Raw genomic sequence first — 21,765 nt, 5'->3', positions numbered from 1 at the left:
GATCCGCCTGCCTCTGCCTCCCAAGTGCTGGGATTAAAGGCGTGCGCCACCACCGCCCGGCTAACATTGCAATTCTTGTGAAGAAAAATTAGTTTCCAGCAAAGGCAATCAGACAAGTCAAGATTACAGAAAAGTCAAGTTCTCCTTTGGAAATCTTAGAAGAAGATTTTTAAAAAGTGGCAGGCAAGTTTGGAATAAATATCTCATCAAATCTTTCTAAGCTGTAGCCATGGGCATCTTCCTCTTGGATGACTTCTAACAGATTCTGATCTAACTCCACTTCTGCTGTACATCACAGGTCTGGAACTCAGCTGCTATCTTTCTTTGACAAACTGCCTTGGTCTAATTACTTTTATGTGAAGAATTACTGCTACATGGAAGTTAATTTTCCTGTTATCCAGATGCTGCCTTTTGAACGGAAATACACATCACGATTTTGACAAACTTTAATTTAGTCACTCATTATATTGTTCTCTGAAATTGCATCTCACTGTCATATATGATTTTATGCTCTACTAGTTTCTTTCTCAAAGGTAAATTTACTTTGGATATCCCTTTCTTTCTTGCTATTCTTACTGGTTCAATATGTAAGTGCTTCTTCAAAGCCCAACTGCCCTCTCCAAGCCTTGACTTGGTCCTCTTAGGCCAGAGTGGTTCTTGCTCTTTGCCTTTAGTAGAGAGAAAATCCTTTGTGAGCAGTGGTCAGAGAAGTCCTGGGACACACCCTTCTGAGAGTTAGTGTGAGGCCATGCTAACTTCAAATTGTCAGCCATGGCAAGATGATGGGCACCAGCATAAGCTGACTCCAGCCTTCCTCCCACATTTGTAAGCCCCACTCAGAAGACAACCATTGAAAATGTTTCATATCTATGTATGGAAGATGCATGTGTGAATACACATGTGTGTGTGTTCATGCACATTATGCATTTGTTTCAGGACATCAGAGGTTGACATTGAATGTCTTCCTCATTCACCTATCTTTTTAAAATTAATTAATTAATTAATTAATTAATTTAACATTCCCACTCTGTAGCCAAGGCTGGACTTGATTTCACAGAAATTCTCTCCTTTTTCTGCATTCTTCATGGTGGGATTACAAGTGTGTGCCACCAAACTTGGACTCCATCTTATTTTTATAAAGACCATGTCTTCTCAGTGTAATGACACTGAGAAGTGTCATTACATTTCCCAGTGAAACCTCTCTTTACTAAGGGAAGTGTAGCCATTTCCCTTCTGACAAAACATTATCATGGGAATATTACTTTATGCTTAGTGTTTTCTATTCAGGTCTCCCCTCCCCAGTGATCAGCATTAGACGCCAATGCTCAACTGCTTTTTATCTTTTTATCCTCAGTTCCCAGGGCAGTGAGTGGTTCACATCATTGCAGCTAATCAATTAATGACTACAAATTGAATTAGACTGATGTACTTAATCAGTGGGGCTTGACATCATTATTATAAAAAGAAAGAAGAAAAAAGCCAGCCTTATATGTGAGCTACATCATCCCCATCAAAAGTGCTCTCGGCTATATATATTCACACAAGTTGATGCTGATACAGGCATATGGAATCTTTCTTACAGTTACTTGTATAGTGCTGCTTGCAAATGGCTGTTAGCTTTTATCAATTCTTCTTCAACAGAAAGGCACCTGTTCTTGTACAGGTGTCTGAGAATATGCTGATAATTCTTTTGAATCTCTCAATAAAGAGGCTTCCTCAGGAAATGTGGCTTTATACTCCATGTAAATGAAAGAGCCTTAATGAAAGTTTAAAATCAGCTGAGCATTCACTCTCTTCTTGGCCAATTTAGTCCAGAAAACTGGCTTTTTCACTAAGATGATGATGATGATGATGATGATGATGATGATGTGTGTGTGTGTGTGTATGTGTGTGTGTGTGTGTGTGTCTGTGTGCACACGTACATACTATGCTACCAGTGTGCTAGGTATATTGCAATCTAATATAACAAGCCTTAGCAAAAGAAGCCAAGCATGTGACAGATGTGCACTAGAGCGATGCTAAAGCATTTGCATACTGGGGAGCAATAGATACTGACTTCCTACATAGTTCTATGCACAATGATTTCAATTCAAGCTCAGTTTGATTTTTCAGATTCCCATCCCTTTCATGGCTGAAAGGCTCTCCACATTCATATGACGTGATAATAAGCATAATATGTCAAAGCAGAGCCTTGTTCTGTAGCTTTTTGTAGCTGGTAGTTTATGCTAATGCTCCAGTGAAGTGGTGCAGGTCCAAAAGTGAACCAGGATAGTGAGAAAATCCTTTGAGGAGACCGAGGACTTGATCAAAGCCTGGTAGGTAATCTTAAGAGGATGTTTTATGTGCTCTCGATTCCCAGAGAGGAAGGGACTTCAGAGAACATAAAAGGAAGTCACTTGCCCTGGACATTCCACATGCACTTTGAGTGATGCACAGGTATTTAATAATCTATTTTTTAAAGTCCCCCAAGAAAGGAGACTTCTATTATCAACATTAATCAATTGGAGTTCTTAATAACTCCCTAATATGCCATGTTACACAGCAGCATTTTTCACACTGCTATTTCTCTGTAGAGTTTTTTTTTTTTTTTCATGGTAAGATTAAAGAGTCCATTAATCATCCTCTTATCTTATATCAAATATATGAAGGCTTTCCCAGCTATCACTGGGCTTTGTTTTGTTCTCTTTTGTTTCCAGTGCACATAACATCCTGCTAATTGTTATAACCCTGGCCAAATTCCCCAACCCACAAACACCAACGTTTGGAGCATCTCACTTGTATCATTCAAAAGCATATGTAATGAAGTGATGACTGGTCTTGGAGTGTTATCTAGGGCAGATGTTTTCAATTTGGATTTAATTTAAGAACTCAAAACTTCTTAAATGTATATCATGTGATGGGAAAATGATGACTTGGTGTGTGAGTTATGCTTGTGATAACTAATTCTCTGTAGCTTCTTCAGGACTTCACAGCCCTCAGAAGTGCTAGGAGAGCAGTGAAGATTTGACTGCATTTGACTGTACCAACAAGGCAGCAGTGAAGCCTGTGCTGTGTGGTTGCATACCAGCAATAGCTTCACAGTATTGTCTCTGTTATCACATTATGTAAAGTTGAGCTGAATGTATGGGAAGTCCATATGAACATGTCTATTCAGTCAGGTTAGATAACCTCCCATTATCCAAGGATGAGGCCAGCTCTTCAATTTATTAGAAAGCTCTCTAATTTTTTGTTGATTTTCAATTTCCTTACTCATAAAATGGAAATACTATAAATATACATTTCACAATAATTAACTAAGAGTTGTAGGCAACCTAGCTAGCATATGACAGCTGTTATTTTGTATGCTTGTCTGTTTCTACTTTGAGTTTCCTAAGAGCGGAGTCACCAAGTCTCTTTCCTTACAGGCTAAGATTTTATCAATCCAGTGGCCAAGATTCTGTCCTGAATATGAAACTGGAAGAGTTCTATGGGGTCACTTCATTGTCAACTTTTTCCATGTCTTCAAGGAATATAATAAACTTATTCTGAAAGGGTTTTCTTTTATTATAAATAACTATGAGTATAAATAAAAATTAGAAGCAACTGCTCATATAAGCTGTGCTTCATGAAGATTACCTCATCCCCATAATGATCCATCCTTCTCCCATGAAGCCATATGACAGATGATGTAGGTTTTAGACATGTTGAGTAAGATATCTGGATTCTATAAGCCTGGACAATAATCCCAACCCCTCCCTACCCCTTTTTACTCTGCTGTTGTGCCCAGAGACTCATTCAAGTTGACAATTTCTGTAGAATAAATGATCATATTTTTACAAGTGCAGTCAACTGCTGATGAGAAAAATTAGACAAGAAGTACATGCTACATCATCTACCCCAAATCCTTTCTGTAATGAGTAAGAATGACATTGGGTTATATATGGAAAGTTGTTTTAATATGAGTCAAGATTAAAGCAGTAGTGAGTAGAAGGTCCAAAGTCCCCCACAGTTGGTTAGTTTAGGCCAGGTTAGACAGATTAATATTTTGCACACTGTATACCTCTACTTACAGGTTTAACAGGCTTTAACTCAACATGATCCTGGTAGTGGGAGTGCGCGTCTAGTCCACCTATGAAATCAACTGAAATACAGCAGCCCAAGTTGGATCAGTGTGTAAATGAAAACACATGTAACAGTGAATTTTAAAGTAGACTACATATGCACAAGACTAAGAAAAATATCAGTTTCCTATAAAGGGGGAGAAGTGAATATTTAGTATGAAGTGCTCCTAAAATTATTGTAGGAGAATTTTAAAATGCATACAAATAACCAAGCTTTTAGGGCCTGAAAAAAAACCAGTTGCTATTGATTTTAGTATAAAAATATGGTCATCTGAAATAGTGTAAGGTTTGAAATAATGTGTCTCCATATCTCAAAGTACATCCTTTTCTTTTGGTTGCCAAAATCCATGTTTTACCTTTTTAATAATATTCACTGCATCTTTAAAAACACTTTTGGGAATCAATCAGTCTCTATGCCTCTGACCTCAAGCTCCTCCTAAGAAACAAGCATTTATTTCGCAACTTTTGTGAAGTTTCCATGGTCTGGACACAAAGGGGATCGGGCTGCAGTCTCTGGAGGCATGGTGGTTTTTACAACCATATTTATAATTTCCTTCAGCCTTACTCTACTTTTCTCTCAAATCTTTAACTTGTTTCTAGTATTCCACTTTTCACCGAAGGTATTACTCTAAATTATCAGTTCTTAACCCATGGATTGTAACCCCTTTGGAGGGCCAAATGACCCTTTCATAGGGGTCACCATCAGAAAACACAAATATTTATACTATAATTCATAACAGTAGCAAAATTACAGTTATAAAGTAGCAATGAAAATAATTTTATGTTTTGGGGTCACCACAACATGAGGAACTGCATTAAAGCACCACAGCATTAAGAAGGTTGAAAAAGCACTGAGCAAAAGTTTGGTTGTATAACAGTAGTTTATTAATAGATATACAGGCACATGGGCACTAGACTCTCAGGGACATGAGTATGAGGTGCTCACACACAGTAAGATATACAGTATATAAACCATCACACTTCAACTCAAGATAGGCATTTCAGGAACTATGGTTGAAGGATAGATGAATGAGCCTAGAAGTCTTGCTGAATTCTTGAACAGCTGTAGCAACCCTGGCAACTGTTGACTAAATTTATCCTTTCATTTCCTTGGAGTAGCTGAAGCAAACCCAGGACAATCAAATCTTAACCAGCTCAACAAATAAACATGAGCCTGTGGGTGCCTAGCAACCAAATGGCAAGGAGCATCTCTAAGAAGTCCCCTAGTGGGTAAAGGAGGCAGACCACCATTTTTCTGTCATGCGCACAGATTAATAGGACACCACCTTCAGGAGTGAAGTGAGGAGAGGTAGCTTGTCTGAGACCTTGAAAACATTTCTTCTCTAAGTGTGAGCAAGACATTTAAGTGACAGTTTGAACTAAGCTTTATAAGAAATTTAATAAAATATTTGCCCTCAACTTTCTTGGTCTCTGGGAAGAATTGTAGAAGGAAGATCATCATATTGATTAAAATTGAATGGTTGGATAACTTGTAGGGCACTTTTCAAAAGTAAAGAGGGAATAAAAATGAGATTTACAAATAACTATAACAATATGTAAATAATAAATAAAATAGTTTGATTTAAAAACTATGTTCAAAATTGAGACATTAGATGGTATACATATGTATCAAAGAAAAATAAAATGAATAGGTCTATTTATTGATATTTAGGATTACAATATAATGTTAATAGAATCATTATTTTCCACAGAAATTTATGATTTTTAATCTGTTCCTTAATTACCTCTGTTGTTGACATACCACATAAATGGTATTTTGAGGAAAACAAATATTCAATATTAATTTCATTATTTTTATAAATCTATTTACAGCTTTCTCTGAAGTTTCTTTGTTTGTGAGATGCTATGTGGGTGTTGTGAACTGAATTAAGGTCCTCTGCAAGAGCAATAAGTGCTCTTAACTGCTGAGCTGCTCTCCACCCTCAACATTATATTTTCAATTTTCTTTTGTGAGTACAGGTATGTTCATGTGCACACATGTAGAGATTAGAGGAGAAGGAGTTGCAGGAGTTGGTGATCTCCTTCCACCATGTGGATTCTGGGACTCCACCTCTGCTCATTAATCTTGGCAGTGAGTGCTTTACCTGCTAATCCATTTCACTGACTTAGAGCTAATAAAATTGAAATCGATAGCTGAAGTGAATCTGGAATGGTGGCATCCTGTGAAATCTGTAGTCACAACAGCAAACTCCAAATATACCTGTAGTATAAGAGTGAGTGTGGCAGAGATGCAGACAGTGGTAGAAGGCAGCATCCAGCTACAGCTTGCCAGGAACTTTCAGGATGTCAAGGGTGAATTCTGTATACTCCAGTTATTACATCCCACAAGTACGATGTGCATTTTAGAAATCAATTAGCACAATTGGGAGTTGGCATCCACTATCCAGGTTAGTCAAGCACTGCTATCTTCTCTGTTCTCGAAACCGAGGCATTGCTATCAGGGCTCACATGGAGAGTGCAAGACCAGGAAAGGCCTCTGTTTTCAGTCCTTCAAATTCACTCTGGTGTCAATTTTCAATTGCACAGCTAAGCATCTTCCTGAAAGAGCCAATGTTGCTTGTAATTGAATATCTTTGAGGTTACTCACTGTAGCCCTCCAAATCCCTGACAAGGTTCTCACCCAACTGAATGAATGACAATACTTCTCTACAGAGGCTTATGCCATTGTGAATGTTCAAATTTGTTTTCACAACCAATTGCAACTTCCATACTCATCTCAAAGACACTTTAGGTCATGAATGAAGCTTCCATTCATGAGGCAGTCATCTTTGCTCAGCCATTGCAAATTTCACTTACATGGAATTGAAGACTATAAGGCTGAAGGCTGATGTTGGGCCTTACCCTCTGTGTTCAGCAGAGAATATGGACAAAATATTTGGTAGTGAGAGCAGTAGCTTCATGGGGGCAGTAATGCACTGCATGCCATTTGAAAATGGAAAGCCCTTCATTTAGGATGGTAGGACAAGTCCCCTTCAGATGTGACAATTTCCCCATGCTTCTTAGAGGCCATACATGCCTTGATCCTTCTCATTCCTCATGGGGAAACTTCTGCTGCTGCTGAGATATGAATCCTCCTCCAGAGGAGAGAATTTGCTTTTCAGTGTATCTGAACTTCTTTGTATTTTCAAAATTCTTCTGAACCAAAAGCTTACAATATGTAAAAGGCATTGGGCAAATAGGGACAAACTTCTCCTTTATAATCAAGACATCATATTCATCACACTTCTTAGATTATACAACATGGCCATTAGCATGTTAGGTCACTTTTCATGCCTGAGTTTCCTCCTCTCATTTTTATTGTAGGTCATAAAGAAGGGAGTCCTTTCCATCTGTGGGATTACTGAGAGGTCCTAAAACTTGGTCTGTAAGGTCCTTAGGCTAGGAACAGTGGACATATACCCATTGAGCAGGCACTGGGTAATTGTAGGATATATCCTGCTTAATCATGGCAACATGTTTAGTGTAGAGGCTGAGAGAGGGCTTGATTATGGCGAGAGTCTCAATAGTGATAGGTACAGTCAGCTCCACCTCCTTTGCTTAGGCGTTCTTGAGGAAGCTGGAGAGCCTCCTAGCCATCTTGATCTCTGTAGCAGTATCTCTGAGTTTTAATAAAAGACCTAATTGGATTTAACTAGGCATATTTAAGACGTTGATAAGTTCTCATTGTTATATTTGAGGATATATTTATAAATTATAACATACTTATAATGCCCATAAAAATTTAATATAAAGGAACATATTTTTATGTTTCTATTATTAAAGGTAAACAGATTGTGAATATTTTAGTGTATTTTACTCAAATTTCCTTTGATTTCAAGAAATATAAGTTACAAATACAGGAAAAACTCTCACATCTTATCCTCATGATTTGGTTTTATACATCATGCAGCCTTTGTTTTACACTTCAACTTTGCAATTTTCTAGCTTTGGAACTATGAAATTTCTTAGTGCATTATACTCTTATGCAGCTGGCTTGTACAGATATCTATTAGCAAGTGATCGGCCACCCTATAGGGTTGATTTAAAAACATTTGCTCATGATTGACAATTGGAGCCCAGTGTCACAAGACAGGATCATTTTTGCTCCACTCTGTCTTAGCCAGTAGCTCCTGGCAGGGAGGGACAGGACCAACTTTTGAGGTGGCCTCTTCACTTGGATGGGAAGTAGATTCAACTCATTTTACTTAGCGGAGCTGAGGCTGAGAAGCTCATGGCCTCTAATAGCAGTACATCCTGTGCTTCTTTGAAACATGGTAGTTGGATTCCAAGAGTTAACAGCCAGAAAAAAGGGCCTAGCAGAACATATGTGATCTCCTATGACACAACCTGAATAGTCACACATGTCCATTAAATGCCAGCCAATCAGCCTGACTAGGCTTAAGGCTGGGGGACAGAAACTCTAGTGCTTGATGGTGGTGTCAGACAAGAAATCCTGTACCTCAATTTACATGTAAGTTAGCCTTGATGGTGATATATTCTAGGGCTGAAGCATGACATTTCTATAAAGTATTCAAGCCATCCTTTGTGTCCCAGTCTTAAGTATATTTACTGATAATTAATCAGAATAAAAACAATTCATTTCAGACTGAGCTACCCTGCTTGTTGCCTCGTCACACAAATGCTGCCACACTGTGTGTTGAGCTCAGAGAAAAGACAAAATATAGCAGGATTCATTATCATTATTCCTTTTGTTTTGTGATGCCAAAGATGGAACTCCAGAACCTCTTCCAAGCTAGGAAAGTGTTCTGTAACTATACTATAGTCCAGCCCCAAAGTGTTTATTCTGCCTTACCTCCTAGTTCTTCATTATTCCTCAATTGCATTACAATTTGCTTATTCTACAAGATGAGTCCTACAGAAGAAGCCTAGATAGAAACTTGATATCCATTCAGTTAAAAGAGAATGTGCAGTACTCTATAAGGAAGAGGGACTTCAAGGAGAGACCCAGTATTCCAGAGGCTAGCAACAATACAACTATTTCCACATTAGTAGGGGGCACAATAGTCTGAGTTGTCACTAATTTGCCAATGTCTTTTATCTGATAAATCTGAGGTTTCAGAAGGCATGGTCTCCTATGCTAGAGCAAGATTGGGCTTGGCAATCACTGTACCCTGAGTGTCCGTGAGCACCAGAGTGTGTCTGCCATGCAAGGAACATGAAAGCACCCTAAGTCATTGAGGAATTCTGAGGCAGTGTCTGAGAGCACTCTTCCACTTGCCTAAATAAACTTTGTGATCCCTACAAGGGTTAAGTTAAGAAGATGAGATCTTTGTGGCTGTTCCCCTTGCTTTTGGTATGACTCAGAAAGCTTCTGGCCTTTTACTTCCCAGCAAGCATGGTAAACTAAACATAGGTATTTAGAGCCAATGAAATGTAGCACAGCACATGAGCTCAAGCTGAAATAGTAGGGGACAGGGTGCCAGAAGCTGCCTTTGTCCTGAGCCCAGTGTACAACATTATGGCCTCCTGCCATTTGAAGCCATCATGCCAGGTGGACATTCTTTACTCCTATCTCAGCCTCTCCATCTCAGGTGGTTCTAAGGTGTGCTCTGATGTGGTTCAGATGATGTCAGGGCAGTTTGCTTCAGAAAATCAGAAAGCATCACTGCCACCCACCCCCCCCACCCCTGTTTTCCTTGCATGGATGAATGAGATGGGAGATAGTAAGAGAGAAATGCCTGTCGTATCAGAGGGTGTTGCTTCAGGTGAGTACAGAGCCTCCTAAATAGGGTATGGGCACACAGTTGCTGTTTATTGCTCTCACAGAATACCTAAGACTAGATAATCAATGGCATGGAATTTTATTTGGTTGGCAGTTCTGAAAGATTCTGCTAAGAGCTTTTGTATTGCCTCATAACTCCTATGTAAGAGGAGAGGCCATAAGAATATGTGGAACAGAAGCTGTTACAGGTGGCAGAAAGTCGAAGATGTGGGCTTCTTTAGATATCTTCCTTCTTGACCAAAACATTTACCCCTCTTTTTTGTTTGTTTGTTTGTTTGTTTGTTTGTTTTTGGTTTTTTTTTTCGAGACTGGGTTTCTCTGTATAGTCCTAGCGATCCTGGAACTCACTCTGTAGACCAGGCTGGCCTCGAACTCAGAAATCTGCCTGCCTCTGTGTCCCAAGTGCTGGGATTAAAGGTGTGTGCCACCACTGCCCAGCTGACATTTACCCCTCTTAAGACCCAGTCTCAAAGCCCTGTCTCCCAACAGTGCTACACTAGCTATCAATGTACTTCTCTTGATAACAATTTCTCTGACTATTGAATCCCATATTTCAGAAATTTGTTTAGTTTAGAGTTCTAAAAGAATTTGTAAAAATCCCAACAATGCATAAGATCAAGAGTTCCTGTGGAGAGTGTTGTGTCCCAATAGAACCTGCATTGCATTTGGGATCTGTTTTCTCACAGTTGGAAAAGTTAGTTGCCTTGAAGGATAGAAAATTATCAATCAGTCACAGTTTGATGTCTAGAGATTCTATCTTCTATGAATGGCTTTATTTTAGAAACGTATACTTCCTCTTGTAAACTCTGCTCATGAAAAAAACCTCATTTGAAGAATTTGTGGCCTCAAGTCACCTATGGGATCTGTTTAGGTTCTCTGTATGCTGCTGCTGGGGAGGGGGAGAGAGTGTAGAACGTGACAGAATGCCCATGAAATGGTATCATTCATCTTTTCTTTAAGTTTTGATTGGCACTGACATTTATTTGTCCCTGCTCTTTATTTTTTTCCAGTAGCATGGACTTTGAAGGGGTGAGATTTCTCTTTTCTTCATTTTTAAAGTCACTCCACGGATGCTTTGCAGATGAATATGTCCTCTTTGAGTAATATACACACAGCGATTTTCATTCTTAATATTTCCAATGTTGTTCTTTTAGTTGCTGGGGCATATGTTATTGCTGAAGGTTCACCTAGACTTTGAAGAATTTAGTATGTGCCTTTGATTCATACATCCGGAATGCTGCTGAGTATCTTTGTAAGGTACTTGATGATGGTGAGTATTTTCTGCTCTCTTCCTTTATATCCTTACGTCAACCCAACATGTGCACTGAGTGTTTACTTTCTAGCATTTAGAAAAGAACAGCAATTACCTTTTTCTTTTCTTTCTTTTTTAAACTTTCTCCCTGACAAAGCTTATGTAGCCCAGCTTCACCTCTGCAGATGAGGATGTCATTGACAAAGTGACCTTCTTCCTCTAGCTCCCAACTGCTGGGACCACAAGCAAACATCATTCCATTTGTTTAGTTTTTTTTTTTCTTCTCTTCTGTGACATTCATTTTAATAGCCATTCTATCTTCCTGAACTTTCTCAGCTCTGAAAGTTACATTAGTTGCACTTGCTTTCACAATGCTAGAAATGCCCTTAGCCCACCAGAAAGTTTCATCAGCTGCTTAATAATTGGATGGAAGGGCCTCCGACTACAGTGTCTTTCCTGAAGTCCCTTTCTGAGCTTTTGTAGTATCTCAGTTACCATCTGTCCATACTCACTGGTGGTCTGTATTTTTGACCTCATCTTAAGTAACATTTTATTTTAGACAAAGGACGATTTAAAAACTCTCCTCCCTGTTTTCTGAGTTTTGGTGCTCCCCTGTGGTTTTATTGGCTGTGTTTTTGGCTTTTGTTCCCTTCGTGTGATTTCAGATTCCTGGAGTAAACTGTTTCTTGTAATCTTTGCTGACAGTTTCTTTCTACTTTAGAATTTTCTAAGAGTGTGTATTACTTAAATAATGGGATAATAAATTCTAGAACCTCTTTGAGGTCAATGAAGCAGAAGAGAATGGCTGAAAGAAAAAAAAGTAATGTTCTAAAAGGTATGAGGCCAAAAACAGCCTCAAAATTTGTCTCAACAACTCTTAAGTGAATTCTTGACCCATGTAAGGTATTTTCTTACAGTTATTCGGTTTTACTGAATCCATTTTTTTTTTTATCATTTTTGCTTATGACTAGACCATGTTTTACTTTGCTCTATAAATCAAGTGACAAATACTTGTTGGCTTTGAAGTCTTGCTATAATTCCATTTTACTGCCTGCTTCTACAGTTTCAGGCATTTCTTCTTGGAAACAGAATTTTCTCCTCCCATCCTCCTTTCTTCTTCTTTCTCCTTCTCCTTCTCTTCCTCCTCCTCCTACTCCTCCTTTTCTTTTTCTTCTTCTTCCTCCTCCTTTTCTTCCTTTTTGTTTTATAACCATTTATAATTTACTTTTTATTCTCTGTTTCTGAGCATAATCTCCACCTAAGTGTTATTTCTTTACTGAAATTTCTCTCATAATAAATCCTTTTCTCTGTGAATCACTTTCCAAAGAAAATTGATCAGAATCTGTCATTCCCAAGATTAAATCTATTCACCACTTCACACCATCCAGCAGAACACCCAAGCAGCATGGCTTGAGAGAATGCAGAATTGACAGAAGAAGGGTGATTGGCGTACTCTCTGAAGTGTCTCTGTGTGAGTGGATACATCAGTGCTTGTGTATATGTTACATCTGTGTATATGTGTGCATAAGTATGTGCATGAATATATGTATGTATATGTGTGTGCCTACTCATGTATATATGCATGTATCTATATATGTGTGTAGACATGTTTGTGAATGCACTAGTGTGTGTGTGTCAAATTTGTGAGAAGTGACACTTGAAATAGATAGCAACCAGCCCTTTGAGACACTTGTTTCTTATTAAGGGAAGGGTAGTTTATTTGCTGTGTGCCTGTATGTGTTGACATTATGTCTCTGAATACCAAATATAAAACATTTTTGACTCTGCTGGTGAAAAAAGAGACTTCAAGGTCATATGCGATTTCTTTCTTTTTGCCTGCTTTGGGAATTTTAGCTTAATAAACATTTTCTCTATTATTTCAAAAAGTATTTGATTTGTTCTTTTCCTTACAATGTGATATTCCATACATATGGACAAGACACATGCTCTGAACATCTGAGCTTGATTCAATTATACCACAGCCTCTGTTTCCTGGTCTACTTGATTCACTTGCCATAACATTGTCTCCTCTTCACAGTTCTGTATATGTACAAGCCTGGCTCACCTGTTATAATGTAAGTTCTCCTGGGAAATGGCTGTGTTCTTCAATTCATCTCCGGATCCAGTGGCTTACCACACAGAAGTCCCTCAATGACTGTTTCTCGAATGAACAAATCAATAATAAATCCACAAGGGATTGCTATCTGAGCTAGTTTAGACATTGAAAACCAAAAACTATATTGGGTCAGGACAATAAATACTTCCTCACCTGGGCAGATGGATGACCTTAGAATAAGAGAAAATATGATTGAAATTCAGCTTAACTAATCACTGAAATATCTACAACCATTGGCATCTTCCCTGAGAAATGGAAGCAGTGTAGAGTGCCACCAAGTGGTATGGCTAATAAAAACAAACTGAATGCCAAGTGCTGTCAAGCTAGGCCAGAGGATAGTGAAGTGTTTTAAACTGATGGCAAGCCAAAGAAACTTGGAGTAGAGCAAACATGTTTATCTACTCAAATTTAACTGTTAATCATAGTTGTAGACTGTGGAATGAGAACCCCTCTTGTTTTAACAAATATGTACATATATATACATGAACATGTAGCTGTACATGCATACACAATACAGAATACATATAAATTATTTAAATCTATTCATAGGAAGACATTCATTTGAAATTAGTGTCCTGCTTCCACCAGAAAGATCCTGATCGTGAAGAAATACCAGTTTGCTTTTAGATAGAAATTGTGTATGTCTAATAAGGAAAAGAGAGAAAGTAAAGCAAGTATACTGTATAGTATTAATAACCTCATAGTGACTATTAACTAGAATTTATACCAGGCTGGTGTGTAAAATATTTGCAGTTCTTAATATAATCTTACAGACTGTGTTAGAAAAGACAGATTCTCCTGTAAGGCCAATTCAAGTTTTAAATTGGTTTGTTTTTCATTTGCAATTTTAGGTTGGAAGACTTATTAAAATTTCATTAAGTATGTGGGGCATTTTTTAAAAACTTGAAATATAATTTTTGTATAAGTTTACTTTGTTAGATTTATCTGCTGGGGCAGCTTTAAAAACAACAAACATGCAATTTTATTAGAAAGATTCTGTGAAAAATTTTACAACAGCCATACTATATTAAATTCAGAACAGGTCAAAGGCTAGGAGACTTGTAAGTTGCAAATAAAACAGATTATGCAAATGAATCCAGACTCTGGATTTAAATAGATCAAACAGAATTGAAATCAAACAGAAGCTTTGATCATTTTTCCATCCTCCTCCTGCTCAGCACATGAGCAGGAGATACAATGAGGAGATAGTCTACCATTTTGTGAGTCATCAGGGCAGGAAAACCCAGGTCACCCTTTTTGACCCTTTGGAGGAGTTCGTGTAGAGCAGTCCTGAAGTCATAGTTGATTTGGCTCAAGGAATCTTTCTTCTGGAAGTGGTTTCTTGTGTGTTTCCTGTTTCTTCTTCTAGGAAAGTCTCTTGGGTGGCTTTGCCTGGCAGTTTTATCCCTGTCTTATAGATCTTAATTCAAAGCTATCATCCCCAAACAGCTTTCTGAGTCATAAAGAAGAAGCAGAGGGTTTTAGCTTAGGAATCCTTCATTGCAGATACTCCTGGATGCTTCTTAGCACCTTGAGCCTCAGAGGCATTTGACATCCTAGTTTCAAATTCCATTGTCAGACTTCTTGTTTGACCCTGGGTACTTGGGCACTGTGTAATACGTGCCACTGTTTATATGCGGCACCTCCATTTTAGATATGCTTTCCAGAGCTTCCATGCCGGTTTATGTCCTATAGTTGAAGGAAAAGACTTTGTAGAGAAGCAGGTATAGGTTATTTAGGAGCCAGGTTTGAAATCTACCTTGTAGGAGCCAATCACCCAACTCTGTGGAGGTGCAAGGATGCAATGTAACTGCACTGGAAAACAGATGGCTTTAGTGGCTAGCTAGGAAGCCTCTGCTGCAGCTTGTATAGCCATTAAATATCTAACGATGGTATTGCATGAATCACTACAAGTTTGCAGCTGACTGAACTGTGGAAAGAAAGATGTCCTTGAGAAAGACCATTAACTCTAATGTAGACTTTCTATTCTTATGACCAGCAAATGAATAAAGAAGATGAGAATGGGGGAGGGAGGATGAAAGGTGTGTGTGTGTGTGTGTGTGTGAGTGTGTGTGAGTGTGTGTGAGTGTGTGTCAAAGTGGGAAATATGGACAAAACAGAAGCTAGTCCACTCTGCTACGCACAGAGTTCTGTGTTGCTAAGTCTTATGAACACACCCAATTACCTCATTTCAGTTCCACATTCAAATACTGTTCCCAGAAGTAACACTACATTATTATTGTTTGTGGTTTACTAGAAAGACATAAGTTTATATAACACAAATGTTACATATATGCCTTTACTGCTAGTTACTTACATGGCATTTCTTCAAAAGTATTATAAAATCAGATCTTTGTAAAATCTTAAATATTTAGCTTAAAACAACAGATTTCTAAAACCATGATGTGCCATTTCATTATCTAAAAGACCCAAACATATCTTTTACTACCTTTTATTTAAAATATTTTATTTTATTGTCACATTTTAACATACATGAGTACAGCATCATGAGTATGAGCCATCATGCTCTGTCAGAAGAGAGGGAAAGCTGGTGAGCATTATAAAGACAGAAAAGTTATTTCAAATGTACCCAGAAGTGGGGTTTCAAGTCCTCTATGGAACATTCCCATAATAAATTTGGAACATTGGTATGAAGATTTTAAAAGAGTATTTAAATTATACAATGCACACTTTTGGGAAAAAAAGGGATTTATTTTAACAAGGCAAAACTTCCCAGAGCTAACAATGACCAACACCATTAACGCTGAGGAATTTTTATGGGATCTAAGAAAACCTGATAATCAGAAGGGCTCACTGGCCTTTCGGACAAAGTTTTCAGGATTCAGGACAGGAAACTTGATGGCAGTTGACTGGTCCTGAATGAGAAGTTGAAAAATGAGACCTGTCATTCTGTGAGACTCAATGAAGAGACATCGAAGACAGGAAGCTCGTTCACTGCATGACAGGGTAGGGAGGCTGCAGGCGTTCTTTTATTTGTTTAAAAAATGTGTATGCCTACTTAACTGAAGAAGGAGGAAAGGAGGAAACAAAGTCACTGAAGGAAGGGAGGAAAGAATAGTTAAAGGGGCAACAGATCTTTATGTGTTGGAAGCATAGAGATAAAAGCCACAAACCCACAGTATGGAGTGAATCTTCCTTTTCTTTTTCCTTTCTTTTTTTTTTTTTTAGATATTTTCTTTATTTACATGTAAATTTCTCTTTTTCCAATTTCCCCTCCAAAAAACAAACAAAGAAACAAACAAAAACAACAAAAACAAACCCCTGTTGCTACCCCCTCCCCATGCCTGCCACCCTACCCTCTCCCACTTATTGGCCCTGGCATTCCCCTACACTGGGGCACAGAAACTTCACGTTAAGAAAATCGCCAGGCACCTTTAATCCCAGCACTTGGGAGGCAGAGGCAGGAAGATTTCTGAGTTCAAGGCCAGCCTGGTCTATAGAGTGAGTTCCAGGACAGCCAGGGCTATACAGAGAAACCCTGTCTTGAAAAACCAAAACCAAAACCAAAACCAAAAAAAACAACAACAAAACAACAACAACAACAAAAAAAACCCAACAACAACCCCCCCCCCCAAAAAAAAATAAGAAAAGAAAATCGTAGTTATGTGTAGACAGATGGTTCTAAGTGGAAAGCAGGCTCAGGAGTTTGAGGGATAGGAGCCCATGGATTTAAAACCCTTTGTGACAATATTTCAACAGTAGTCTTTGTGTAGGTGTCACAGATGCACAGGTTTTTGTTTTTGTTGTTGTTGTTTTTGATTTTGTGCAGCCCTGGCTGTCCTGGAACTCATTCTGTAGACCAGGCTGGCCTCAAACTCAGAAATTTGCCTGCCTCTGCCTCCCAAGTGCTGGAACTAAAGGTGTGTGCCACCACTGCCTGGCTGATGCACAGGTTTGTATGCAGGTGTATACAAGTGTTCACAGAGGTGTGGAGGCCAGAGGAAGATGTTGTGTGTTGTGCTCTATCACCCTCTGTATTATTCTTTTGATACAGGGGTTCTTATTGAATATGGAACTAGACTGGAGCCAGCAAGGTTTAGTGATCCTACTGTCTATATGCACCCCTTACCCAGTATTAGAGTTATGGGTATCTATGTAACCCTTCCTGGCTTTATTTGGCATTTTGCATGGGTGGTGGGATCTGAACTTAGTTACACCTTTGTGTTTGCTAGGCAAACAGAGGAGGAGATAAAAATCAAATATGTGAATTTAATCTAGAAAACTCAGAGTGGATTTTGTTAATAACTTGGTGACCTTTATGCCATCTGTGGAGGTAGATGTAACATACCTTATAGAAGTACATCTCACCCAGATTCCCTGAATAGTTGAACCAGACTCTTCCCTCCCTAGACTGTTACCCATCCTTAGGGGAGCTGTCACATGTACTTTATGGCCTGCTGACCTCTATGCTATCAGTCAGAGACTACATTAGAATCTAGGTCTTTTAGCTATAGAACATACCCTCATGGTCACTTGTATTTTGTTTTGTTTTGTTTTGTTATTGTTTTTTAAGATTTATTTATTTTACTTACATGAGTACACTGTAGCTGTCTCCAAACACACCAGAAGAGGGCATTGGATCCCATTACAAATGGCTGTGAGCCACTATGTGGTTGCTGGGAATTTGGAAGAACAGCCAGTGCTCTTAACTGCTGAGCCATTTCTCTAGGTCCCACTTGTACTTTGTAAAGAAGTTCCTATGTAGTCACACCTTAAGCTTTATTGTGCACCTGGAATTGGACTGATTGTTGCCTGGAAACCTTTCCCAAATTGCAATGTGTTTTAAATATGTTGACAACGAACTGCCTGGCATTAGCCTCCCAGAAGACTGACCCAGGTTGACAAAGTCACTCTGCACCGAATTTTCATTCTTATCTCTTCAAGGCTTACTCCCCTGGCCTCCTCATACCAATAGTGAGGCTGGCAAAGCTGGATTAGTGGGTAACTCATCGAAAGTGAGGTGGGGGTTGGGATTAAGTTTATTGAATTCAGATACAAAATAAAAATACAGGAAAATGGCAGATTGCTGTCATTTGCTCTTATTACATTTTACCAGTAATAATCTTATACTGAATTTCTTTGTGTCATGAATTCCAGGTGCCACAGGATGTGGAAAGTCTGTTCTGTGTGATCCCAATCTTTCATGATCACATCTAAGCTGCAAGTTCCAAGACTTCCATTTTATACCATCTGGACAGCAGATTCTCTCTCTTTCCCTATCATCTTAAGAATGGCCTGTGTATTTCAACACTGTTGCCAAGTGTGAGCTCTAGGGAAGCAACTTTGAAGGTGGTGTGGTGGACTTTTCAGTTATACAGCTGTCTTTGAGTTACCCATCATCCTGTAAGTAACTCTTCACTGTATACCTCAAAGAACTCCAATACACTCACTGTTTCATTAAGCCAGATGTGGGCAGAGTTACTTACTTATTCTGCTATCACTACTGCATCTGGAGTTAATGGATATTTGCTCACATTTTCCCAGAAAGTCACAAAATGGTATATTGTATAGAATGCCAACTGTGTTAGGAAATGAGGTTTCTATGGTAAGTACCATGACCTTAGAAAATTATGGTTGTGTTAAATGTCTCCAAAGTAAACACATAATGTGCCAAGAAAGCATTGGACAATATATCACAGGTCCGTTAAGATATCCCAGAAGAGGGAGAAGAAGTTGACCAAATTGGGGAAGAGGCAATTAACTCCAACAGAAAGAAACCTGCTAGTAGACAGAGGGTAGAAACCTTCTTCAATGTGTGAATAGGTAAAGGAATAGTGATTTTAGGCTGGAGATGCACAAAGGAAGCAGGATACAAACTAGATTGTCCCTGCTCAGGCTGAGCTACAGAAGTTTGACTGCTTTGGAGAATAGCTGAGGCCCTATTTCACAGTGATTTTAGGCTTTACTTTGGAAATGGATTCAATGAAATGTTTTCTATCCCCTTTGGTGAGTCTGGTTTAGTCTGTGTTTGGATGCCTATGATATTTACCTACCTACCTACCTACCCATCATCCATCCATGCATCCATTCATCCATGCATCTATCCATGTATCCATGCATCCATGCATCCATGCATCCATGCACACATTCATTCATCCATCCATCCATCCATCCATCCATCCATCCATCCATCCATCCATCCATCCATCTAATCTATCTACTATCTATCTAATGCATGTGTGTGTGTGTGTGTGTGTGTGTGTGTGTGTGTATGTGTGTGTGTGTGTATGTGTGTGTGTGTGTGTGTGTGTGTGTGTGTGTGTGTGTGTGTATGTGTGTGTGTGTGTGTGTGTGTGTGTGTGTGTGTGTGTGTGTGTGTATGTGTTACGACATATCCAGTAACTATTTTCCTCTCACTCTGCCTTTGCACTGCAGGTCAGGCCTTTCTTAAGTGTTCGACTTTCCCTTAGGTGGGATAATTGATGTTGCTATCCACAGATCCCTGATATATGGCAATTGCTCATATCAATATGCCGGGTACAATTTGGAAGACAAGATGAGAAGCAAGGCTAGAATAGATGCCCCAGAAATTCCTGGCAATACTTTTCTACACTGATGACTACTTTTCAACATAGTTTGCCTTATCTCTACATGTTTGGTAGGTTTGATAAGATAATAACAAATTGGCAGTTCGCTTTGGCAGAGGACTCACAAAGGAGACTTCATCTGGGTTTTATGCTGACAGGTCTCACACAGATCCTACCTATTGCTCTGCCAGCTTTTATCTCTTTGTCTTTGACCTAAGCTTATAATCTTTATAAGAAACAATGAGTAAAGAGGCAGAGAGGTAACTGGGAAGATGGGTAGTTGGAAATGAATGGTTCCCTAAACATTTGTTACCTTTTGTAATATCTATCTGAAATATCAGCTTCACAGACTGTGTGAACAGTGCAGACGAGGGATGTGGAACTGTTACTAATTCTTTCTTCCTGGCATCTTTCAGTCCAAGAACAGGATTTATTGTGTTTTGAACAATGTGGAGATTTCCTTAGTTTGAATAGGAATCACAATAAATGACGGAATATTGGCCAATATGCCATGACATTAGGCTAGTTTTGAAGTTTCCTTTCAGAATGAGCTTCCCAGATATATACTTAGATGTGTTGTAAAATTAGTAATTTTTTTCTTATTTAGCATTTTCATTTTGAAAAACAACTTAATGAAAGTGTGGCTGTGGCCTGGCAATGTCATGTCCAAAGAGTACTACACATTGTATCTAGAATTTTACAAAGTGTCAGCAGCGCTTATGATAGACTGAGATTATGAAAATTGGCCATAGACATTGCTTTTTACTCACATCTGCTGCTGAAGACTCTGGGACAGTTTAATTTCACCTATTCTTTTGATTCTTCTTGTAGTAGAAACAGAAAAGCTGTCGTGAGGACTTCTAGCCACTAAGGCTTGCAATTTCTTTTTCAGTGTCATCCTTCTTCCGGCAGATGATCATGTTATGTTGGGTATAAAGGCTTTGTTTTGAGCATCTTAGGCTCTTTTTGACTCTAAGTATTATTAGAATTTATAGCAATACAACAACACTCAGATGTTGCTGAGTAACTTTATGTATAACCCTAATAACAAACACTAGAATTAAGCCATTAATAGACTAGGCTGTGAACAGCTGTTTCAGTCTGAGTTTGATGGCATCATGATAGCTGATTCAGAGATTTCTATAGAGAAGATTCACTTTCATAATAATATCAAAGTCAATAGAACTACAGTATCTGCAAGTAGCAATATAGTCCCTCTCTGAGATTATTGCTCTAAAGTAGTAGCTCTCAGCCTTCCTTTACTACCATTCCTCATGTTGTGGTGACTCTCAAACATAAAATTATTTCATGGCCACTTCATAACTGTAACTTTGCTCCTGTTGTAAAGTTTAAGAAAATATTGTATATACAACCTCTGTGAAAGAGTTGTTCACTTCCAAAGGGGTCGCAACTAATGGGTTGAGAATTATTGATATCAAGGGATTTTGATAAAGTTTCAAAAAAAAATATCTCTATCCAGTGTAGGTGAGACTTATTTTGCATGCCATTGAGTGTTTCCAATTTCACTCAAACATCATAAGCCTTGAGGAAATGATTTTCAATATTTATTGTGTTAGACAAAAGACTAATGATTAGAATGCCTGTTCTCCTCAATGAGGCAGAGTGGACTACTGGCATTTTCCAAGAGCCTCCAAACAGTTCAATGAGGAGGAAGAGAAAAAAGCCCACTTTTGTGGGTAATGTGAGAGTGAGCATTCAAAATTCAGGACAACATTTGAAGTATTTCTTTAGCCCAAATCTCAGCTTCTTTACAGTCTCCGTCCAGTTGATAGTCATATTCAATCAATTGTTCCTGGCCATGTGGATTGTGGATTGCCTTGTCTTGCCTTATCTTGCCTTGTCTTGTCTTGTCTTGTCTTGTCTTGTCTTTTCTTTCTTTTCTCTCTTTCTTTCTTTTTCTTTCTTTCTTTCTTTCTTTCTTTTTCTCTCTCTCTTTTTGTTTGTCTGCCTGCCTTCCTTCCTTCCTCCTTTCCTTTCCTTTCCTT

The 21,765-nt window shown here is 38.6% G+C and overlaps 1 protein-coding gene across 5 annotated transcripts in view; it reads right to left on the bottom strand.

The window, feature by feature from the left end:
* Nkain3 (sodium/potassium transporting ATPase interacting 3) overlaps positions 1 to 21,765 on the bottom strand; it is a 652,366-nt gene that overhangs the window by 23,104 nt on the left and 607,497 nt on the right. For 4 of the 5 annotated variants that reach the window (XM_031366509.1, XM_031366513.1, XM_031366510.1 and 1 more), the window contains one exon: positions 4,050 to 4,120. The exons of the other annotated variant lie outside the window; for it this stretch is intronic. In XM_031366509.1, coding sequence (XP_031222369.1) covers positions 4,050 to 4,120 — 71 coding nt within the window. The remainder of the gene's footprint in view (positions 1 to 4,049; positions 4,121 to 21,765) is intronic. 5 annotated transcript variants of the gene reach the window in all.

The sequence above is a fragment of the Mastomys coucha genome, unplaced genomic scaffold (genome assembly GCF_008632895.1).
Source record: "Mastomys coucha isolate ucsf_1 unplaced genomic scaffold, UCSF_Mcou_1 pScaffold14, whole genome shotgun sequence".
NCBI classification, from domain to species: Eukaryota; Metazoa; Chordata; class Mammalia; order Rodentia; family Muridae; genus Mastomys; species Mastomys coucha.
Note: the sequence above shows the minus strand (reverse complement) of the source record. Positions and strands in the feature narration are given on the sequence as shown.